Source organism: Podarcis erhardii (assembly GCF_964252035.2).
Source record: "Podarcis erhardii genome assembly, chromosome: 9".
In the NCBI taxonomy this organism is placed as follows: Eukaryota; Metazoa; Chordata; class Lepidosauria; order Squamata; family Lacertidae; genus Podarcis; species Podarcis erhardii.
Window position 1 is genome coordinate 42,204,747 of NC_138512.1, and position 23,662 is coordinate 42,228,408.

The window sequence follows — 23,662 nt, forward strand, 5'->3', positions numbered from 1 at the left end:
AGGTAGAAAACTACTCAGATATCTTCCAACAATTGCTGTATTTTCTCTGTATTAGGTAGAGAATACAGTAGCAAAATAATGCAACGGTTAGCTTTGGTTGATGAATGCCTAAATATAGCTCATGTAATTTGCAATATTCACAGAATAACTCCCATAATGTAGCCCAGGTGACTGCCGGTTTTGCATTCTGGGTCTAGAAAAAGTGTAAACCATCTTACTATTTATCCAAATGAATGTTGTTTGTGTCTTTATTTCTATGGGCTCCAGGCTGGAAGTGTAAACAGGCCATTGTCTCCCATGCTACTACCAGAACTGTAAGAGAGGTATAAAAACAAAGCTTTTTGTATCTTGTTCGGACTTACCTGAATCTTTCATATTTAATATTTTTTTTAGAACTTTGCCGGGGGAGGGCTTACAGCACAATCAGCAAGAGAATAAAATATTATTGTAAGTGTAGAACATTGCTGCTGCTGCTGCTGTTGCTGCCATTTCTGCCAATGGTGGTTTATGGCAGCCATGACTCAGTGACCTGGATCTGCACTAAGAGGCAGCCTAGGTGGCCTCTTTTGTAGCCGGGGTCAGTCAGGGCCCCGCCCTCCCAGGCCAGGTGGGGAAAAGGGCCTGCAAGGCAGGGAGCAGGTCTTCCAGGAGTCACAGCTGGGTTTTCTACAATTAGAAAGAATATATGGTGATAGTGTTAATACAGTGGTACCTCGGGTTACATACGCTTCAGGTTACATATGCTTCAGGTTACACACTCCGCTAACCCAGAAATAGTGCTTCAGGTTAAGAACTTTGCTTCAGGATAAGAACAGAAATTGGGCTCCTGCGGCGCAGCGGCAGCAGGAGGCCCCATTAGCTAAAGTGGTGCTTCAGGTTAAGAACAGTTTCAGGTTAAGAACGGACCTCCGGAACAAATTAAGTACTTAACCCGAGGTACCACTGTACCAATATATACCATATAGAAAGCGAATAATAGATGACAAATAGGGAAGCAGAATAACAGGTGGCAGAGAAACATGTCTGTAAAATTAAAAAGCAGAAATCTGACAAAATAATTTCTCTGTCTTAAAAGCTGGCCCAGTCTCCCTCTTGTAGTTGTAAAATGAGGACAGGTAACAATAGATCTCGTAGACATTTATATGAACATGCATAGCAATATATATGCACCATACCATTGTGCCTCTGCTACCTAATAGTATGTCAACGACATGATATAACTCTTTTCATTAAAGACTGTAAACCCATAGGAAGTCAGTGAAGGGAAACACAGTAAACATCAAGGGGTGGGGTGCGGGGTGGGGGTTGCGAGCAAAGAAAGAAAACAAAAGGAGCCAGACAGATTAGGACAATAGCACAGAAAACAATGAAAGCTTTATAGCAAATCCCTTTGGAGTTGGTGGCAGTCTTTCCATTGATTTCAGAGGCTCTGGGATTATGTCCAAAAGGAGATTAATTTCTGAAACTTCATGCAACGAAGGGAAAGTTAAACTGGGGGTGGGGGAAGGAACCGTGACACAGGAATTTGGGAGAAATCCCAAACGTAACCCGCCTTAATGGGCCAGTGTGATGCAGCAGATAAGCGACATTTCACACTTTATGGGAGCGGCCAAACTCTGTGGGTGTTCTGATATGCTTACCATGGTAAAAATTAAGTGTGAAGGGGAGATGCGTATCTCCAAATTGCAGTGGTCATGCTCCATGGAGCTGCAGCGGAGCATGCTTCTCCAACCCAAATGCCTTGAGTGTTTAAGGAAGTGTGCTTCCCTTTTAAGCTTTCCTGGCAGTTGTAGGCAGCAGGAAGCTGAAGTGGCTCTGCAGCTGAAAGCTTCTGTACACCTGCCCCCAAGTCCCACTGTGAAGCCAGAGGCTGAGTAAGCATCAATAGGTTCATGCAGCAGACCCATCCTCAACCATTAACTTCTCCATATAATACATATATCTATTCCATAGACTAATAATGTATAACCCAGAGAGTAGTGAGTACTACCTTGCAAGAACAAGAACATGTGGGCATCTTGAATCAGGGCTAGGGTACAGTAATGGATTGGATGAGGGTGAACAAACTGAGGTGATCTATACAGAACCGAAGGAAGGGCAGCAACTCCATGGTAGAGAAGAAGAAAAGAGAAGAGGAGTTTGGATTTGATATCCCGCTTTATCACTACCCTAAGGAGTCTCAAAGCGGCTAACATTCTCCTTTCCCTTCTTCCCCCACAACAAACACTTTGTGAGGTGAGTGAGGCTGAGAGACTTCAGAGAAATGTGACTAGCCCAAGGTCACCCAGCAGCTGCATGTGGAGGAGCGGAGACGCGAACCCAGTTCACCAGATTATGAGTCAACTGCTCTATACCACTACACCACACTGGCTCTCTTTGCATGCAGACGGTCCCAAGTTCAGTGCCTCCACTAGGGAACAGACTCTTGTCTAAAACCCTAGAGAACCGCTTCCAGTCAGAGCAAACAATACTGAGGTAGATGGACCAACAGTCTGACTTGCTACAAGGCAGCTTCCTATGTTCCTGTATGCATGTTGGAAATTAATTGCTCTCTCAGTGAAATCAGGTGGTGACAAAAAATGAACCAACCTAAAGCCACTGAGAAACAAATGGTAGGTATTGGAATTCTCAGGGGATCCCTCAGATTTGGTTAATAAGCATTTATCAATCTATCAACCTAACACCCACCAAAAAACACAGCCCAATGAAAACTGAGCATGCTACTTAGCCAAAGCATGTTGAATGTCAGTTGGGAGTAGAAAATGTGGTAGGGGCAGCACTGTAGCCAGTTATCTTTGTTAGGTGAGGCAGCCAGATTTCTAGGTAGGGTATTTTGGTTAGGGTGCAAACTGCCACCCAATTCCCCTCACTGGCATCGAAGATGTGAGGCTCAGGCCACCTTCACTCTACCTCCATGCAGAGTGTGGGTTAACTTACATAATGGACTACGTAAAGGTCCAGTCCATTCTGAAGGAAATCAGCCCTGAGTGCTCACTGGAAGGACAGATCCTGAAGCTGAAGCTCCAATGCCCACCTCATGAGAAGAGAAGACTCCCTGGAAAAGACCCTGATGTTGGGAAAGATTGAGGGCACTAGGAGAAGGGGACAACAGAGGACGAGATGGTTGGACAGTGTTCTCGAAGCTACCAGCATGAGTTTGACCAAACTGTGGGAGACAGTGGAAGACAGGAGTGCCTGGCGTGCTCTGGTCCATGGGGTCACGAAGAGTCAGACACGACTAAACGATTAAACAACAACAACAAAGGTCAAGTTAACATAAAATTTAGTATTTGGGTATGAATGAAGTTTAATCTGATGAATTGTCTCACTATTTTTTTTTGAGAGATTTTCAGGAATACCACTCAAAAACTTTACTTCCACTTGTGCTCTGTGCCCCTCTGTTCTGATTCTTCATGAACTTTGGTAATGACAACGAGCTGCTGATCTGGGCTTTGCTACTGGATTAGGTATCTCATTTTTAGATTCCACCTGAAAAACGAACTTTTCCAGTAAAAAAAATAAAATACTTTAGGGTCTCTGTGTTAAGTCCTTCTTGAGGGTTCCTCCTTCTAGTCTTGCTTCTGTCTTGTTAGATTTTCCTTCCTGTTGAACAATTGAAGGAAAAGTTTTTAACTGGTTGCTATATAAAGGGCTAACTAAGCAATTTGAAACTAATAGTGGAAAGCAATTCTATCTTCTTTTTTTACTGATTGCTGGGTTCATATTTCTGCACAGAAAACCCAAAAAGGTCTCATGCTGAGCTACTCACGTTGGGGAAATAATAAATTAGGCTAGATTTATAGTCTAAGTAGCCAGTCAGCTAACTGTCATGTGCACACCAGTGTTTCTGTTCCTCTAGGGCTATTTTCATCCTATGCCATAAAGAACTCAAGAAAAAGAAAAAAAAAATAGCCACTATGTTTGTGAGTATAGTGAGTGCTTTAAAAGAGCACAGTAACTTGTGTAGACTTTTTCAGATCACTTTATCTCTTTATTTCACCCCTTATCATCATCATCATAACTGCAGAATAAAGAAACTCGCACGTCTTACAGTAGGCAAACAAACATGCCTCTTTATTGCTCGCTGGATAAAGAGCACATCTGAAATTGAAATACAGAGCAAAGGAAAGTCCAAGATGTGGTGTCTAACTCTAGCAAAAAAAAAAAAAGTTCTAATATTTAGCTCCTCAGGATCATTGCAGTAATTACAGTGTGATTGTGATGATGAAAAATCCGCCCTCAGTCAGAGAAAGTCTTGAGTGAGCAGCCTGCTTGAGGCTCCTACAGCTTGCACCCTAGAAGAAAACCAGCTGGCTGGAAGCCATTTTGCTGTGCAACAATATGGGTGCCTGCCAGCTAGTTCCCCTCTAAGTGTAGAGTTAATCTGATCCTAATTAAAAATAAAATAAAACCAGCAACTTACATGTTCAGCACAGCATTTTTTGCAGAATAAAGCAAATATGATGCAGCAATGAAATGTGGCTTAGTTCACAACTAGCTGCTCTGTTATACTCACATTCACAGTACAGTAGTAGCTCGGGTTACAGACGCTTCAGGTTACATACGGCTCAGGTTACAGACTCCGCTAACACAGAAGTAGTACCTCGGGTTAAGAACTTTGCTTCAGGATGAGAACAGAAATCGTGCTCCTGTGGCGCGGTGGCAGCAGGAGGCCCCATTAGCTAAAGTGGTGCTTCAGGTTAAGAACAGACCTCCGGAATGAATTAAGTACTTAACCCGAGGTATCACTGTACAGTCGTACCTTGGAAGCCAAATGCAATCTGTTCCAGAAGTCTGTTCAACTTCCAAAAACATTTGATAACCAAGGCGTGGCTTCTGATTGGCTGCAGGAGCTTGCTGCACGCAATCAGAAGCTGCAGAAGCCGTGCCGGACGTTCGGCTTCCAAAGAACATTTGCAATCCCCCACCCCAGCCCCGTTTTAAATGTGCATTCTGTATTTGACTTCCTTTAGCCATGTTTTCTTTTGAAATCTTCAAGATAATTTTTTGTTGTTGTTAACTGCATTAAATGTGCATTCTGCAGTTGACCTCCTTTGTCATGTTTTATTTTGAAATCTTTAAGATAATATTTTAGTTTCCAATTAATTATGTTGAATTTGAATGTGTCCTTTATATTTGGCTTTATTCAGCAATGTTTTATTGTGGATTGTTTAATTGATGTTTTAATGTAGATTGTTAACTGGTTTGAGATTATTAAAAATATAAAGTGGTATAGAAATAAAATGAAATGAAATAATAATAATAATAATAATAATAATAATAATAATACATGTAGTTCATCTGAAAGGCTTTCTATCCATAATGTCCTGGTTTGGTCCCAGGCCAGAGTCTTTATGGGGAAAGGGCCAGAAGTGGGTGGGGAAGCTCCAGAGACAAGAAGTATGACTGTCAATCAGATCGACTGATACATTAACCACCAATATAGCAACCACTTTAAATTTTGCCTAGTCCCCTTTCTCTCCTTTACCCACCCCCCTCCAGTCTTCAGGTGGTTGATACTGGAACAGCCCATACATACTAGCAATCTGTCAGGGATGATGTAGCTGCATCTTGTATTGTGGATCCCAGACTAATGACCTCCAAGGTCGCTTCCAAAGTTATCACACAAGCAGTATTTGGCCAGGGGAATGGGGAAGCCACAAAGACAGTGAATTGCTATGATAGCTCCCTTACCTTCCATAGTACATCAGAACAGCAGGTTATACAGTAGGTCTTGTAATAAAAGAACCCACAGCTCCCATTCTCAATGTTCATACTTCATCATGGAGGCTTATGGCCCCAGTCCAATCTAGTCACGCTTTTAAAAAGCATTTATGTACTACTAGTTGCACTAGAATGTGTCTGGAAAGCAATGCATTTCAATGCATTTACTGATCTAAAAAGTAGCAAGTGCACAGACTGGAACCTGTCTTTGCATGCTGAATTTGTTCTCTGGATCAGGGTGGATATTTTTTTTAAAAAAATCCTGAAGCCAAAAGGTAGCAGCTCTAGGCATCTAGTTAATAATATTACCATACAGCTAGGTGACAGTTACTTTTGCTTTATGACATTCTTTCACCGAGTAAAATGTGTGAGTGAAAATGACATGCCCAGATAAATAGTGTCTTACTCTGATGCAACTGCAGATTCAAATGCTGCATGTGCTATCAGTGCTTCAACTGAGAAAATTTGCCAGGTTTTGCAGGGCTTGAACCTGGAGCCATGGAAAGCAGGTTCCAGCTACTTACACTAAACCATCAGGACAGCTAGTTGGGAAGTTGGGACTGCAAGATCTCCAGGTTAACTGACAGAAGCTTCTAGGCAAAGCCCTTCAGAGAGAGTCTAGTTATCCCTTCCCACCTCTGCCTACACAAACTGCAGGACCTGCTGTTGTTTCTCAGTGTGACTGGCAAGCCATCAACTGTAGAGGTTTGACTGCTCCTGAATGCCTAGCACAACCTTCCACAACTGCTGCCACCAGTTCTTCTCCTTTCTATACTCACTCGACTAGGGGATTGACTAAGGGGCCTACAACAAATTAGAAACACCCAATTTCCCCCTCCCCTTGGTATCCACTCTTTTGGACAGAGCATTTTAGAGCTAGTTATCTGACCAGACTCTCACTCATTTCTTTAAGAAATGCATTGACTGGGCTGTGTTTCCAAATGATGCCCATTGCAGTCTTGAATGACCACTTCAGCAAGATCCCATAAGCAGACAGACTTTGTATTTGTGGTCAACCTCAGGTGGAAGACACCACTCACTATCTGTTAGGCTGCACCTTATATAGAAACCAAGAGATCTCTTTTTTAAAAAAATATTTTTATTAGTTTTAATGAAAACAAACATCATATAAAAATAAACACTGGAAAGAAAAAAACAGAAAAAGAAAAAAACAACTGTAACATTTTTCGTTCTGTTTATACAATATCCAAATGTGGGATTTCTCAAATCTGTTGACTTCCCCCTATCCTCTTGATGGTTCCATTATTTCATTATTATTTCATGCATGTCCAAATTGTATTCTCCATCTATTTGTATCTAATTCTGTCTTTTGTCATAAAATTGCAAATGTTTGGGGATTTCACCAACAGAAGCAATCTCAGTAAAGAAGCCAAATTTGAGAACAAAGTGGATAACATATAGAGAATTATTAGTTGAAGTAGATAATCAATTAAAATTGAAATAATACAATGAAGTAAGAGGTGAAGTAATGAATTGGTTACAACACTTCCAGGTAAATGAATTATTTTAAAATAACAAACAGAAAGGATTTGCTCATGAAATCTCAAAATTACAGAGAGAAATAATAGAATGTGGTACAAAAGTATTATCGAGAATGTACAATTTGTTGTTGGAAAGGGAAACTAAGGATGAAGAGGTCAAATATGTAATGATAAAGTGGGCTAAAGACCCAAGAGATCTCTTTTTGAAACATTTGTTCACACAAGCAAACCGCCACACTCTGGCCGAAATGGTTTGGTTTATTTTGTATCTTTGTAACACAGAGAGTGGCCCTCTATGCACTGGCTGCAAGGGGTGGGGATCAGGAAAAAGGAAAAGGAAAAATTGCTATAAAATGGTTGGTGATCAGAGGTTAATCTCAAATCAAGCTGGATTTCAGTTTTCTGGCGTCTCTGGTAACCTCTCTCACATCATGGTTGTTGGCAAATTGGATTTTAAAAAGGCAAAATAATATGAGAATTGGAGCTGTCAGAGATGCACAAGGGAAACTGTGTTTTAATGCTCAGGAACTTGCCAAAGTCTTTTTTATTATGGATTTTTATATTATGGATTGTGTTCTGCATTCTTTTATTAATACCGCTGCTTAATACAAGTGTGTCATAGCCTTTGGCTAGAAAAACAAACCTATGAACTGAACTACTCACTTGACTACACTTGTTGCTAACTCATTCCAGATGTTGTTGGACTACAACACTTATCATCCTTAACTGGCTGGGGCTGATGGGAGCTGAGAAAGAAACATCATCTGGAACATCATCAGCTGGAGGTAGGCTGCTCTTCTACTCAGACCTGAAACTGCACCAATGGGTCCCTGGTCAATGTAGCCACTGCCAAATGCTTGATCAATGTCATATTTCAAACATGTAATGCTTTGCCAAAACTTCAGTGCTGAGCTCACTGAACAAAAGTACAACATTAAAATATGTTTGTAACCTGTTTCCAAATGCCATGTTCTGCCCGCCCCCCTCCAATACAAGGTCGTGGTTGCTAATGTCAATATGCATTAGAAATGTTACTGTACTATCCTTGGAAGTGGTTCAGCCACATTTATTGCTTGGGCCACTAAATGGCATTTAGGAGTGGGGGAGGGTGGGGGAGAGAGAAACTAGGTTAAAAGGGAGCATATCCTGTAATTCAGCTAAATCATTCAAGTATATAGCTGGAGTTGGGACACTAGGAGTTAAAAATAGATTGTGGATTAAATATTAATGCAAAATAAGAATGTAAACAGAAAGTATAAGATGTGTTGATGTATTTCACTTCATTAGGCATAAAAAGTTGAAAGCATCTCTTTGGAGCCTAGATCATTTTAATAAAATAATCTAGTAGATTACAGAACACTGTATTTGCTTCATCTCGGGGGTCATGTCAAGACAAAGTTTGGTTTTCATTTTGCCTCTAACAAAAGAAAACAGCCTGGTGAAAAATATCTACAGCTGTGGCTCAATTTGACCCAGAGCTTGTACCTTGGAACCAGCGTAAAATACCACCAACACATGACCTTAAAAAATACTAAACAATAAGATGATTGCCTTTACATATGGGCAGAGTACCCTGCCCTCATTACGATGAATATAATCATCCCCCCTACACACACATCTAAGAGTAGGAGGAAGGGCTTCCTGGTCACAGAGCTGGGCTTCTAGTGAGTCACACCACCTCTCCTGTGAGAAATTAATCAGTAACAAAAGTTGAAGAAATAACATTTAGAACTGTAATGTTCTATGCGATAGATGTTGATCAAGCAAGGTTGGAATAGCAAATGCCCAGCTGCTTGAACTGGAACCAATTCAAAACTCCATCCACTTCTCAAAATAAGACACATGACCATTAAATAACACTGTACAGTAGACTGATTTGGCACTGCACCATTACTCCTGCTGCCCCCAATATAAACTCAGTCTAGCTGTAGGGTGGAGGGGAAATGTGACACTTGCTGAACTTCAGCGTAATCTTGTTTTGCAATGCATTATCCACAGCACATTTATCTCTATCTATCTTTGGGAACAAAGATGACATCTGCCACAGAATGGCTTACATTTGTCTGACTGCTGCTTTCAATGTCATGTATCTGACACAAGTTAACCTTTCTTATAAAATCTAATGGAAGGGAAGAGAATTTCTCATCTGAAATGCCCTTACTGCTACTCTTGACCTACTTGGAAATTGTGGCCTGATGCTCTGAGCATTCACTTATTACTGCATGGCTGCAGTAGGTAATCACAACACACTTTTGGCTACATTTTTTAAATAATAATAATAAAAATATCTTCTCGTTTAGATGATGAATCTTAAAATTCATACAATCCTTGATCTCTTTGCACTTGTGCTGTAAGCAGGAAGTGTGTTAAGACAGATATTGTGGTATTTTGTAAATTCAGCTCTGCATGGTGGGAGCACTATTTGGACAAAGAGAAAAATATTGTGTTAATCTACCCTGAAAGCATGTTCGACTTAAAATTGTGTGTGTGTGTGTGTGTGTGTGTGTGTGGTTATTTTAAAGGGCATCTCCAATGACCTAGGGCCTTATTAATTCATAACATTTAGGATTATTATTTTTGTTCAGGATATTATGGTTGTTAACAACAGCTGTTAAAAAGTTGCTAAAAATACATGTGTTGCCACTTGCTCCTCTAAGGCACAAATAGAAAGTTTAGGCTGCAATTCTATACACAATGAGGACTGACTTCTCAGTAGTAATGCAGGCATGCTGTTAGTCTCCCAATGAGTGAGTGAGTGAGCTGAGCATCCAGGTCTGAATTTTTCATTCTTTCAGTAGCCATCTCTAGTGACACACAGTATCATTAAATATAATCAACTGCATTAATAAGCAAGTCAGTCCATATCTGGCTAAATGTTGCTGATCATTTTATGGCCACAACCTGGAAGCTGTCTTGAGTACACAAGCCATGACACCAAAAATGGTGAACTGGTACCAAGTGTGCTGAATAAGGTTGAATGTGGTTTGTTGTTGTTGTTTTTTGCAAGTTCTATATCTCAGCAATTGGGAAGTAGGTGGTGACCTTGCAGTTATCACAGTCCTATTTGCTTTTTATGATGCTGAGGTTGGTTCCCGGTTCCTTATTCAACAGAGCACTCCATGAATCGCCTAAACCGCTAACTTGACCCAATAACATGTATACACTATATCATACATCTCCATCATCGGGAAACTCTCCTCTTTGAGGTGCATCATCATGTTCTGGGACAAAAAAAAGTTGCTTTTGTGCAAAGCAGATTAATGCACAATGACCTCAGTCTGCAGTTATGAGTAAGGGAACCGTAGCCGTGCACCCTAAAATAAGCATTAGGCCACCCCAAATGACACATCTGCACCACCAGGGTGACATGCCATAGAGCCCTCAGAGAAGTCCAGCTGCTCAGCCCCATTCCTTTGCCTCTGCCTACCAGCTGCCAACAAGGGAAGACTTCTATCACAGACTGAGGAAGACCCAGCTGCCCTGCTCCATCTGCTTTCCTCTGATATTTTTTGGCTGGAGCTGCTGCCTGCTATGCTACCAGAGAGGAACAGGGGCAAGGGTAGGAAATGTTGCCTGAATAATTCTGCCTCCATACAGACACCCTGCAATTGCTATTCCTGTGCTAGTTGTGATTGTCTGTTGAGCATCTTCACCGAATGGTGAAGGATGGGCAAGAAGTCCAATAGATAAACAAGCTGGAGGGAGAGGCCTTGGATGAGAAGATGGAAGATTCAAAATAATTGTGACAGGCTGTAAAACTAGGCCAAAGGCAACATGACAAAAAGTCCTGAAATTAGGTACAGTGAAAGAAATAAAATCCACTAATATAGGGTAGACTGGAGGACTGTCATTCAAGGGAGATAGAGCAGGCTTCTACTCTGTTGTTCCTCGTGGCAGTTCTAGAACCAATGGATGGAAATTGCACAGAAGGAAATTCCAGCAAAAACACGAGAAACTTCTTGACTATAGGAGTTGCTCCATGGTGGACCAAACTGCCTCAGCAGGTGGTGGCAGACTTTGTTTTGCTGGAGCAAATGTATCTGAGCAAACTAAAGGCCGGGTGGCCATTTCAGCCATGCTGTGGTTGCATCCTGCATTACAGATCATGCACTGAGCATGGGGTTGTTTTAGAGTGGCCTTTCTCAACCTGGGCCCTTGGCTATATTTTAGACCACAACTCCCTGTGCTGCCTAAGGCTGATGAGAGCTGTGGTCCAGAAGAGCCCCAAGGATGGGGAAGGCTGGGCTAGAGGACCTTCCAACTCTTTGGGTTCCAATTTGTGATTTTGCACCACACCGTCTGGAATCTGGATAATTCATGGTTTGTGCACTGAAGTCGGCAGACATGATACGGCGAGGGCAGACTTCGAGTTAATAAATCATGATCCCCGATGAGTTTTAGCCTGATCTCAGACCGTTTCACATTGCCAAAGGGCGCTTAGATTGCGCTGTGAGCCCACCCGTCCCTCTCCAAACCCACCGAGTGATGAAATCCATTCTTCTTTCGACTCTTTGGCGCTGTCCTGAACGCAGCCCTCAAACTTCCCCGCGAGAGGAGGGCCCGGTCCTTGTCGCGGGGTGGACGCGCCTGGGGGCGGGGGGGGGGGCGAAAAAGAAACAGGAACCTGTTGTGGCGCGTCGCTGGATGTGGGGCAGAGGGTGGGAATCCTGGCCCGGGAAAGGCGCGCCTACTGTAGGTACAGTACGCAGCAGGCGGAAACTGCCCTCCCCGCTCGGAGCGGGAGCGTTTTCCTCCGCGTGATGCGTGTGCAGCTCAGCCTTGCCCGCCCGCCCGCCCGCTCGCTGGCTGGGCTGGCCTTGCGTGGCCTGCTCTACCCGCCTCCCCTCCCTGGGTGTGGAAGCGCGGCTGGGCGGCCAGCCCTCGACCCAAGCCGGCCGGAGACAGCCCTTGCCGCGCTCCCGCCGTTGCCTGCACTTTGGTGCCGGGAGGGGCGGAGAGGCGGCTCTTCCGAGCCCGCTGCTGCTGCTGCTGCTGCGAGACGCGCCTGGACAGAGAGCGAGAGCGCGAGGGAGGGAGGGAGGGAGGGAGGGAGGGAGACCGCTAAGCTCCTCCTCTCGCTCGCCTTCCCTTCCCTCCAGCAGCTCCAGGAACCAGCTCCAGCAGCAGCAGCAGCAGCAGCCCGCTGGGTGACTGCGAGAGACGGAGCGAGGCGGAAAAACACACCGGGAAGCAAAAGCGGCGAGGAGGAAGGAGGAAGGAAGGGAGGCGTGAGGGGGGAAAGCGGCGGCAGCAGCAGCAGCGGGAGAAGGTGAAGAGGAAAGGACAAGCGCGCAAAGAAGCGGGGGGGGGGGAGAGAAGAGCGGAGGGCGCGCGCAGTGGGAGAGGGGGGAAAACCCCCCAAAAGTTTACACCCTCCGAAGCTGCTCTCTGGTCTCCCACCCACCTCTTCCCTGGGCGGCGCTGCTGGCGCGGATGGGAGTTTCACCTGGAATGACAGAAGTTTCAATTTTATTTTATTTTGGGTGACCCTTCTCCACGGCGTCTGTCTTCTCTTCAAGAATAAGAATAAGAATAAAATCAAAAGAATAAAACCTGCCGGATCCGACGCTCCCTCCCCTTTCTACCTCCCCACGCCCTCCAGCAACGGTCGGCGATGTGACAGCCAGGGGGCAAAGCTTTTTCGCCAGCCTTGCCTTGCGGAGAGAGCTGTCAGCGCGGAGGCTGAGCCGAGCGGCCCCGGCGCCCCCTCCAAAGAGGCTGGAAGTACGGCGGCGCTCTCCCCCCGCTTCGCTGCCGGGTCTTGCGGGTGAGAGCGTTGCAACCTCCTCCTCCTCAGTCTCTCGCAACCTCCCCCCCCCCCCGCTCCCCGCTTCCAGGATTTAACCCCAAATCTCCTCTGGATCCACCTTCTTCCGTGGCCATTCGTTCCCCATTGGCTGCGGTCAGCGCCTCTGGATCGGACTCGCAGAAGTGCAGGGTCTCGCCTCCTCCGGCCATTGCACGACGCGGGGGGTGGCGGAAAAATGAAGGTGAGTACCCGGGGGGTGGGGTGGGGTGGGGTGGGGGGCGGGCAGCTCGCCACACTTTGCTTAGAGTCGCAGCGCCTCCAGGGCAGAAAAGAGCTTTCCTTTTTTTAATGGAGGGGAAGAGCTGGAGGTCCAGATGTATTTAGTTCTCAGGATGGTGAGATTTTATTTATTTCTTTTGAAAAAGAGCGAAGTAATTGGGAACACCAGTAACTCAGGATCTCCTCTTGGGGAGAGGATGTGCAGAAAAGGCACTTCCAGGACGCTGCCAGTGCTGGCCATACCCAATTTAAAAACTTGGTTAGGGGTTTGGGGGGGGGCATTGCAAGCCCTCCGGCCTTGGGAGAGCAATTCCGGAGCTTGCACTAGTTCTTCGGCGCGTTATTAGCTGTAGAAACGGGGATCGATATCTGTCAGAAGGGCTGAAACCCGGGGGGGGGGCACGTGACTTCTAAAATAGTCTGCCGATCTTGTGGAGGTCTGCTGTGCCCTCTCTCTTAGGAAGAAAACAGTCTTTGCAGTTTTAAATATGCACGAAGCCGAGGTAGTGTGTGTCAGTCTGCCTGCCTGCGTGTTTGATTTTCGAGTCGCCTTTTGGAGCGGTTTTCTCGCTCGTGGCAGAGGTACTTTTCCCGCGAGTCTCTCTCGCCCGGGGTGCCTGGAATTCCATTAAACTTTATTTCTCTGGGAGTTATTTTGGTCTGGGTATGAAATGGAGAGAAACGGGATCGAGAAGGGTGTGTGCGCGCAAACCGAGGGGAGGGGGAAGGCGATGTCTGCTGTCGGGAGGAGGGGGGGGGGCGGAATCGCTTACACCGCTGCTGTCGACTTCGGGTTGGGGGGGAGGTCAGCATTTGGGGAGGGGGGGCACGGGCGGGCGGAGGGGATCTTGCTTCCTTGACCCCCCGGAAACGTGCGTCATTTCAGCCAGCTTTCCAGACGGAGAAGTGGCGGGGAACGGGGGGGGGGGGGGAGGAAGAGAGAGAGAGAGAGAAATGTCCGTGCCTTCCTAAAAATATATTTAGAAACTCTGCCCTCAAAGATGGAGCGCGGGGGGGGGGAAATGCTCCTTAGCTCTCCTGGGGGGTCTCTTGTTTTGGGGGATCCGGTTGGAGGGCTCCCGGGTATTAGTCCGCGCAACTTTCCTAAATAAAAAGAAAGAAAATGCCCCGAGCAGGACTTGGCGAAGAAGATACTAGACGCAATGAGGGAACCAGAGGGCAAGTCCTTGAGGCGCTTGGTGGGTTTCTGTGTGTGCGTTTTCCAAAGGGGGGTGGAGAGGAAGGAGAGCTGTTTCTTGCATCGGCAGCGCTTGTGTTCGTTTTTAAAAAGAAATTTATTAAGGGGGGGGGTGACACGAAAACGTGACCGTTGTTGCTTTTGCGGCTCCTGGCAGGGGGAGGCGGGGGGAGGAGGGAGAGGCAGCGGTTCGGGCGCAGAACGGAAGCGGCCCCCCTCGCGCTCACCTTGGTACAGGTGGAGTTAATGTCTCCGAGAGAGCTCGGGAGGCGGGGAAAGGAGGCTGGGAAGCCAGCCCCCGATCTGGATATCGCCTCCATTAAAAAGAAAAAGAAAAGGGAGGGGGGAAGGAAGGAGGCGCAGCTTCAGGGCATGGGGGGTGTGGATCCAGCTCCAACTCTCGCCTGAATGGATTTCTTCTGCGGGAAGGCTTTGCTCAAAAGCTATTTTCCCTTTCGCTGGCCATATGTTTTGGTGGAGCGCTTTAAACATTATCCGATTAGTTTCTAAGTCTCGCTCTTCCCGGCAGCTCCAGCTGCAAAAGGCACTCGGGAGGGTCAGGGAAAGGGGAAGGAAATTTACAGGTCCCCCCCCCCCACCGCGCAAGCCCCGCCGCCGGGGCGCCTCTCCTAGGTAGGCTCTGCAGCTTTAAGGAGAGATACATTTTCTAGCTTGTGTCGCAGCAACTTTGTATCAGTCATGTCGCCCGCCAGGTGACTGACAAAAGCTTCCGCCCAATGGGAAGCGCCGTAGACCCTGGTGCCGCGGCTCGGCTCTCCTCGCCGCCCAATGGGAGAGAGGGAGGGGCGGAACCCGGTTCTGAACTTTATCTGAGCATGTGACATGTTTTTAAAAGGACTTGGCACCTTCGCACGCGCGCCCCCTCCTCTGCTCGCTCTCTCTGCCCTGAATAGTGTCATTGGGCGACACAACAAATCTCGAGTTGGGAATAACTGTCCGGAGAATAAAGCTGGCTGCTCGTTGTTTCCTCCTCCGCGCCGAGACAGCCTTTCATTTCCGACCGTGGAGGTTGACTTTAGGCGGGTGACACTTGCAAGGGGACGTGCGTATTATGCCTACAGGTGGAGGGAAAGTGTAATAGGTGTGCTGGGCGGGGCGGGGGGGGGGGAGATCGTGACTAGCAGGGAGGAGTGACTGCACCCGTTAAATTATAGCAATACTGTGTAGCGGGAGAGTTCAGGGACTTTTAATTAGGAAGGAAAACGTAACTTTTTAAACGTGCATTAGAATCATGCTATGTTCGCACGTGGGGACGCAAGTTTCCAATGTTGCGTGTTCTCTCCGGTGTTTCCTGCGCGGGCTGGACGAGCCACAAATGATCGGCCATTCTGTGCAACTTTAAATATTATTTCTGGCAGATACAACCCTGAGGAGATCCTTAGGAGGAAAAGCAGAACCTAAATATCCTGTCTCAAGAGGACGCTTCTGGGTCAGGGAAGACATAAGGAGTCTAAAGTTTTTTTGTGGGGTTTGGGGTAATTTGTCCACAGAGCGAAGGAGGCAAATGCTGTTTTTAGGCTGGGTTTGTCTGCGTTGTTTAGATGGGAAACTAGGTTGGGTTAAACTGCATGCTGGGTTTTTAGAGGCTAGGAGAACCGTGTTTGGAGGCTATAGACTAGGCTTTCTGCTGAGTTAAAGGGCTGTGAGCCAGAAAAGCAACCACCAAGCTGAGATACAAAATATAGGATAGCATGCCTTGCAGGAGTCGGATAGAGTGTGGAATTTTCAATGTTTCATTGTCGGGGATTGCTACTTCTACAGTAGAATGTGTATTTCTGTATCAAAGCTGATAGTCGCATTTAGGGTTACTCAGCTTTGCTGGTTTCTGTGGAACTCACAGATTTTACTTCAAAGTACTGTAGTTCCAAATGTGACAGCTTGATAAGGGTACAGTATTTTAGTTTCAAACTTATGCTAGAAAGGGGACATGCATTAGTTACTGTTTCATCATATTTAAAGTTAACTGCAAGTTCTGTTACAAATGCAAGCCATGATGGGAGAGGCAGCAATTTCAGACCCTGTGACGTGTAGCTTATTACTTTAGACAGATATAGAATATATTTCTTTTTGGGGGCGGGGGGGGGGGGAGAGATGGAAAGAAGAAGCAATAATTGAGTGTGAGATTTTATATCAATTTATACTGCTCGTGGTTGTTGTAAAATGGGGGAAGCCTGCTTCAGTTTATAAATAAAAGCATAATCTCCATATAAAATATTTTGAAGTGAAGTGTATCTAATTTTCCAACTCAGTTCTGACATAATGATGGACACCAAAAGCCAGCTTTCATAAAATGCTTTCTGTGTGTGCCTTAGCCGCCCCAACATACATATGGTATGTGCAAAGACCACCCATCTAGTAGACAAGATGGACACTGGAGGTGAAGTGGTAACTCAGGTGTGCAGGGATTTGGGTTGTTGAGGAAATAGCACAAGAACCTTGAATTGCAGAACGCAACAGGGAGTAGGCGCAAATTTCCTTGTAGTGCCGTGAACAGTGTTGACTTAAGATCATGGTTAGCAATAAAGCTCTGGGTGGCCTATGGACAAGTCATTCTTGGCCCACTTGTTAGATGTGTTCATAGGTAAAGTTAAATAATGTTATGCCCCACGCTCCATGGAGAAATGCTGTTTGCTAGTGTCACCTTTGGAAGAGGTGGGCTTCAGTATTCTGTACCAGTGGAAGCTTCCAAGTAGACATAATAGATCATCTAACAGACTTTCAGCTTTGAGGTTATGAATGCATAAACAACAGTTGCCAGGTCACCAGATGAATGGGTTGAAAAATCTTTAGGCTGTTCCAGAGATCTAAAATTTTAGGTACTAGGAGCCTCTGTCCTCCAAAGTTATCAGGCTTGCACAATACCTTTGTCTAGGGTGTGAGAAAGGTACAGGAGTAGCTTAATGTCTTTGCTTGTGTGATCTGGTAACACATATATCTTATCACAGTCAACAGTGAAAAGGGCACAGAGAAATCAGCAGGGTAAAAATGCTCAGACAATCTTCAGGTGAACCTCACTGACCAACAGCAGAAGCAGATTCTCAGTTTCAAGTCCACACTGGGGAGTAGGACATAGAAATCCAGTGTTGGTTTCACCAATATTTGCTTGTTCTCTTACTTAAAAGTTACTTGTACTCCCTATAAAAAGTTTATTTTTATTTTCATTTTCAGGGTTTTTTGGGGGGGGTTTGAAGAAAATAGTAAACAAATTAACAGTTTTAAGTCAAGTTTAGTTCATTTTTTAAAAATATGCAATTTATATTTAACTCTAGGGGGAAGTTGAATGAAGTGATGCACATTTGATAGATACATGCCATGATTTGCTACACGTGGCTTCATGTGAGTTAAGCAATGTTATAAATATTTTACGGCTATGACGTTATGCATGAATTTGTCACTTTTCTCTGTAAGATTTCACAAGTGTGTCTTCCTTACAAACCGGTCTCTGTGTGTTTAGGCTAGCATGACCTTTTATCTCTTATTTACTTACAGAAATTAGAATGATAGGCTTGTCAGATTTAAGTCACCATGACTTTATTCATACCTGTTTTTTTTTTTTTCAAGTTCTAGCTAGTCTACACAAAAGTATATCTATTACCGTACTTCAGTACAGAGAGCAATACGAAGGGAGAAAACTAAGGACTAAGTCACTGAAACAGTAGATTATCAACAGTTTGACAAGGGCAAGTAAACAGATGACAAAGTAATACTTAAATAAGGAGGCATAATGTTTAGCAAAATTAAAAATGCAAGCATGTGCATTGAATAGAAATAAGGCATGCATTCTGCAAACAGATCACCTGAACATCTTTCAATGCATGTATTTTGAATAACTAAATAATGTATCCATGCTGCCTTTATTATTAAAGATTCAAATCATCTGGTCTTTTTGTTTATTAGAGTAAAGATGACCAATTAATTCTTTCTCCCTTTAAAGATTACAGTTCAGTTGCACAGCAAGGATATAGCCTTGTATATATGTTTTTCTAGAGGTTATTGTTGGTCAATTGGAATATGGTGTAATCGGTGTTAATCCTAGATACAGAAGTAAATTCCACTGAAATAAGGTAATTTGCTTGTGGATTTCGGACTGGGGTTTCAGTTTGTAAATGGCTCCTCAGTTATGTGAGAGGGAAAATTGTGTTATGAACAGTAAAGCTGTAATCATAAATGCACTTCCTAGAGATTAAACATATATAGGAATGTGCTGCAAAGCTACAATCCTATGTACACTTACCTGAAAGCAAACACTGCTAAATGCTGGGACTTAATTCTGAATAAGCATGCTTTGGACTGGGCTCCATATAAGATTCTCATGAATAATCTTTCAGCTCAAAGAAAATGTATTATTTTTTAACTGTGCTGATAAGAATGAGGTTTTAAGAATTAGAATTCTTAGACTCCAAAAGCCAGATTTAATTTTGATTTCATTATGCAGATGTTTGGCAAACTGGCTAAAGTGGCAGTTTATGCATCATGTAAACCATGGTTAATGGTGCACCATGAACACACCTACCTGGGCTCCTTTCCCATTTAGAAACAAACCACTAATCCTGGCTATGCATTGCATGTGAATCATGGATCATTGTTCCTTTCTTCCCTTCAGTAGCAAGGAGGAGCAAAGCGAGTGCAGTTGGCTTATGCATGGTGAGCCCTGATTTATGGCTAACTGTGACATAATAACTCATCAAGTGTGTGTTGGGACAACAATATGGACCTGTCAGGTCCATTTGCCCTACCTTGATCTCCATGCATTTGATGTAATATTGACACAGTTTAGAGTGCTATGTATGTATGCCCGATACCCTTTGAAATCAGAGAGTTATCAAGTATGTGTAGGAATCTTCAACGATGTTCACCATTTAAACACTGTGTATTAAGCTCTCATGAATTGAAGGGTAAAACTCCATACTAGCCAGTATCCATGGGCCATATTAAAAGAAGACGATGACCAGTTTTTGTAAGAGTGAGCTGTGATGGGACCACAGAAAGACCCTTGTCATCCAATGCTAGTATGCCAGCATTCCGTATCTTACCTCTTAAAATCCCATTGCCAGTGTCACCACTCAATGAATTTTCTTCTCCACCCTCCTTGACCTCTCAGCTGCTAAATTAAAGAAATGGATAGGAAAGAAACTGATGCCCATTGGTGACCCATTGGTGACCCTTCCTGACTTTCCATCTATGAGGATGGCTTAATGATGTGGATGGAATGGGCTGGTCATCATGGGCCATCCTTGGGACCTCAAAGAGCTTGATAAGCACCCCAGCTCTTAGGTTTGACAGTTCTTATTTAGATGCTAGTTTGAATGTTCAGTTTACACAATCTGCTGAAAGCATTGCAGAGGCATTAAGTGACATTTTAGACACGTGTTCAGGTACCATAGCATTTTACATTTTATTTGATGTGTGCTGGGAGACATGCTGACTAGCCTTAAATTGGAGGATAAGGCTACAAATCTGTTTGATAAGGATTGTAGATATCTAATGAATAAAAACATGTTGCACGGTGTTTTTGGGGATGATAAAATTATTGTCTTCAGATGGTTTGCATATCTTTATAAAATGTTTTTAACCTGTTAACATTAAGTATGCTTGACATTTTGTGCATGTTCAATGTGCCTTATTTGTGTTCAGCATGTTTGTTTCCTGACCAGTGGGTTTTATTCTAGATTATGTGCATGATGTTAAGTTGAAACTGTAAACATCACATTTCTAAAGGGTACAAATTTAGAACAAATTAATAAATGATAAACATATGATTTACATTTGTATAGATGAGAGGGAAATACCCCTCAACAAACAGATGCAAATAGTTCTGCTTTTCCATATGCATATCATTTAAATTCAATTATTTAAACAAAATGGGAACATGTTGTATCTTGTATATTTACAGTGCAATCATCTACATTGCATCTCAGAAGTCCCATATAGTTCATTGGGACTTATTCCCAGGTAGGTAGGTATAGGATTGCAACATTAAGGTAGCAATTTCAGTACCTGGGATCTCAAGTCAACATTCTGTCTAAAGTTGCTGCCTGTAATGTAGACCTTTTTTGGACTACACAGACTATTGATGTGGCTCAATGAAAGACATTCATATGTTCTTATAAAATAGCCAAGATTGATACAACATTAATATTTTGTAATACAAAGGTATGATTTTTCACTTGATTGAAAAATGTGGGTTTGTATTTTGTATTCCGCCCCTTTTAAAAGTCCAAATGCAAATCAGGGATGATTTGTATTTCTTATTTATATTACTGAATAATGTCGCTTGGAGATCAGCCTCCTTCCAAGCACAAAATACTTTTCTATGGCTTTCTCTATGATTTATGTCCTCTTCCTGTCAGTTTTCTGATTCTTAATGAAGGAAGAGAACCATGGGCTCAGTTTATTTATCAGTTACCTTAGCTTTGATCAATACCTTCTGGGTGACTGTACTGTCAAAAAAAGTGGTCAAACTCTGGGAACTATAGAACATCATTTTCATTGGAGATTCTTAGTCCTACAACAGGACTACCATTTATAGAGTCCCTAGAAAGAAATCTTTAGCAGTTAAATATGTTATGTTTTGGTGTCAAAAGGGAGGGGTAAGAAACCTGTCTTACTTCTTGCCTACTGAGTTTGCTTGAGTTTCCAAAATGTATTTACTCATTACCTATACCATTGTGAGAACAATTAAAATGCATGGAACATTCAAATGAAATATTAAATATACTCTGAGGTCATTGTATCCACTGTCAATAGCAAAGATAGTGGAATAACTTTACCAAGTTGTTTTAGTTATTTTGGCTTAGAAAGTTGAAAAAATATTTCCCAAGGGTGGACAGGGTACAAAATATAACATTCAGTATCATAGTTTTAAAAATTAGTTTATATGTAAGTAGTGAGGCTTATTCTTATGTAAGTGTGATTTCAGCCATAGTCTTTTGACGTATCACAGTGGTTACATATGCATACATACTTACATTTTAATGTGCTATTTTCTTTTTATAGTTATGGAGACCAAAGGCTATCGCAATTATCCAAAAAGCCTAGATATGGAGAGACGCTGGAGTCAAGGCTCCCAGTCGATGGAGTATACTTCTGCAGGAGCAGAAGAGCGGTCCGAAGAGAGTAATAACTATATGGAGATAGTAAACGTGAGCTGTGCTTCTGGTGCTTTTCCAAACAGCAGTGCTCAAGGAAGCAACAAAGAAAAACCTGAACTACTTTCTTGCCTTCAGCAAGACCATAATCACTCTGGCATTTCACCCTCTGACATAAAAACTGAGTCAGACTCAAAGGAACTTTCTGCAACTGTAGCTGAATCAATGGGTTTGTACATGGATTCTGTAAGAGATGCTGATTTTACCTACGACCAGCAGAGTCAACAAGGCAACATAAATCCTGGAAAGATGTATCAGAATGTGGAACAACTCGTCAAGCTATACAAAGAGAATGGTCACCACACGTCTCCCTTGAACACCCCAAGCAGATCCCTGAGACCTCTAATATTGGAGCGTGCAAGCTCTATGAATGGTGGCATCATGCCAGGCACTGTCAAAAGCCCAAGAGTATGTCGAGAGAAGAGTCCTCCTGACTGTAGTCCTCAGAACATGACGACTTCAGTGTGCAGCCCTCCTGGAATTAATTCTGTATCGTCATCTACACCTACTAACTTTGAAAATTTCACAGTAAATAGCCCGGTCAACCAAGGAACTCCTTTGTCATGTTCACCCAACATTGAAAACCGAGGCTCAATGCTGCACAGTCCTGCACATGCTAGCAACGTGGGATCTCCTCTTTCTAGTCCTATAAGTAGCATGAAATCACCCATTTCAAGCCCTCCTAGTCACTGTAGTGTGAAATCTCCAGTTTCAAGTCCTAATAATATCACTATGAGATCCTCAGTATCCAGTCCTGCAAATATAAACTCAAGATGCTCTATTGCCAGCCCTTCCAATGCCAATAATAGGTCCACACTTTCTAGTCCAGCTGTTAGTACTGTGGGATCCTCTATGTGTAGTCCAGTAAATGGTTCACTAGCCTTTCCTGCATCGAGCACACCTGTTGGACCTGGCACAGGCCAAGACATCGTTCCTAGTCCAGATACAAAAGACAATAAAGGTGCTCTAGCAATCATATTTCCTAAAATAGAGGAAATGGAAGATGCCATCCCTAATAGTGAAGTAGCTAATCAAATGACTCTTGTTCAGCGTATAAAACCTGAACCCGAAGGGGTATTCAGTAGCTCATGTCTTGGAGAAAATAGCAAAATCAGTTCTGATTCTCCATTTTCAGTATCAATAAAGCAAGAATCAGCTAAACATTCTTGCTCTGGTGCTTCTTTTAAAGGGAATCAAACTGTAAATCCATTTCCATTTATGGATGGGCCCTATTTTTCATTCATGGATGATAAAGACTTCTATTCTCTTTCTGGGATTTTAGGACCACCTAATTCATTTGATGGCACATGTGAAAGTAGTGGGTTTCTAAATCCAGGCCTATCTGTAGGAATTAAACAGGAGTCTGATGAGAGCAGCTATTATCAAGAGAACACTCTGCCACCCTCTGCCATTGTTGGTGTGAATTCAAGTGGACAGTCATTTCACTATAGGATTGGAGCTCAAGGCAAAATATCTGTACACCGACCTGTGGGCAGAGAGCAGTCTTTTCAGCATATGAGCTCGTTTCCTCCAGTAAGTACTCTTGTGGAGCCATGGAAATCACATTCTGAATTGTCTGCCAGAAGAAATGATGGGTATCCAGTCCTAGAATACATTCCAGAAAATGTGTCAAGGTAAGTGTGCTCTTCTTGTATTGCATGAAAATAACGCTTGCCTTCATTTTCAATTTTGTTTTTGTTTGGTAATATTCTTCAAAACTGCACAGTAATGTGTGTTGCAATGTGTATTATTAGAATATTAGTCGGTTTCCCCTGTAAACATGCCAGATTTTGTTATTGGCTAGTTATGCACACTCAAGCAGCACATTTAAATTTTAAATTGTTAAAACATGTAATAATGTTTTTACTCATTTTAATGGTGATACTTTAGTAGGCTTCTGGGTTTCAGCATGAAAAGATCATTATATACAGAACATTAGCATGGAGATTCAATGGGTTTGGGGGGGTTTCTATCATTACTCCCAGTGCTTTGCAACCATTGCCTAAAAGTGTGAATCATATGGAGAAAAAATAATTATATT

At 43.5% G+C, this 23,662-nt stretch overlaps 1 protein-coding gene across 9 annotated transcripts in view; it reads left to right on the forward strand.

Annotated features, from left to right (window-relative positions):
• Nucleotides 1-13,060: 13,060 nt before the first annotated feature.
• Nucleotides 13,061-23,662, forward strand: part of NR3C2 (nuclear receptor subfamily 3 group C member 2) — a 137,413-nt gene continuing 126,811 nt past the window's right edge. The window contains exons 1-3 of one of the 9 annotated variants that reach the window (XM_081875254.1): nt 13,077-13,216; nt 17,743-17,809; nt 21,470-23,255. In XM_081875254.1, the coding sequence (XP_081731380.1) occupies nt 21,472-23,255 (1,784 nt within the window). In that variant the 5' untranslated portion in view covers nt 13,077-13,216; nt 17,743-17,809; nt 21,470-21,471. Of the gene's footprint in view, nt 13,217-13,677; nt 13,837-14,220; nt 14,454-15,386; nt 15,516-16,590; nt 16,868-17,742; nt 17,810-21,469; nt 23,256-23,662 lie in introns of those variants that run through there. The other 8 variants (XM_081875255.1, XM_081875258.1, XM_081875256.1 and 5 more) reach the window with 8 other exon arrangements.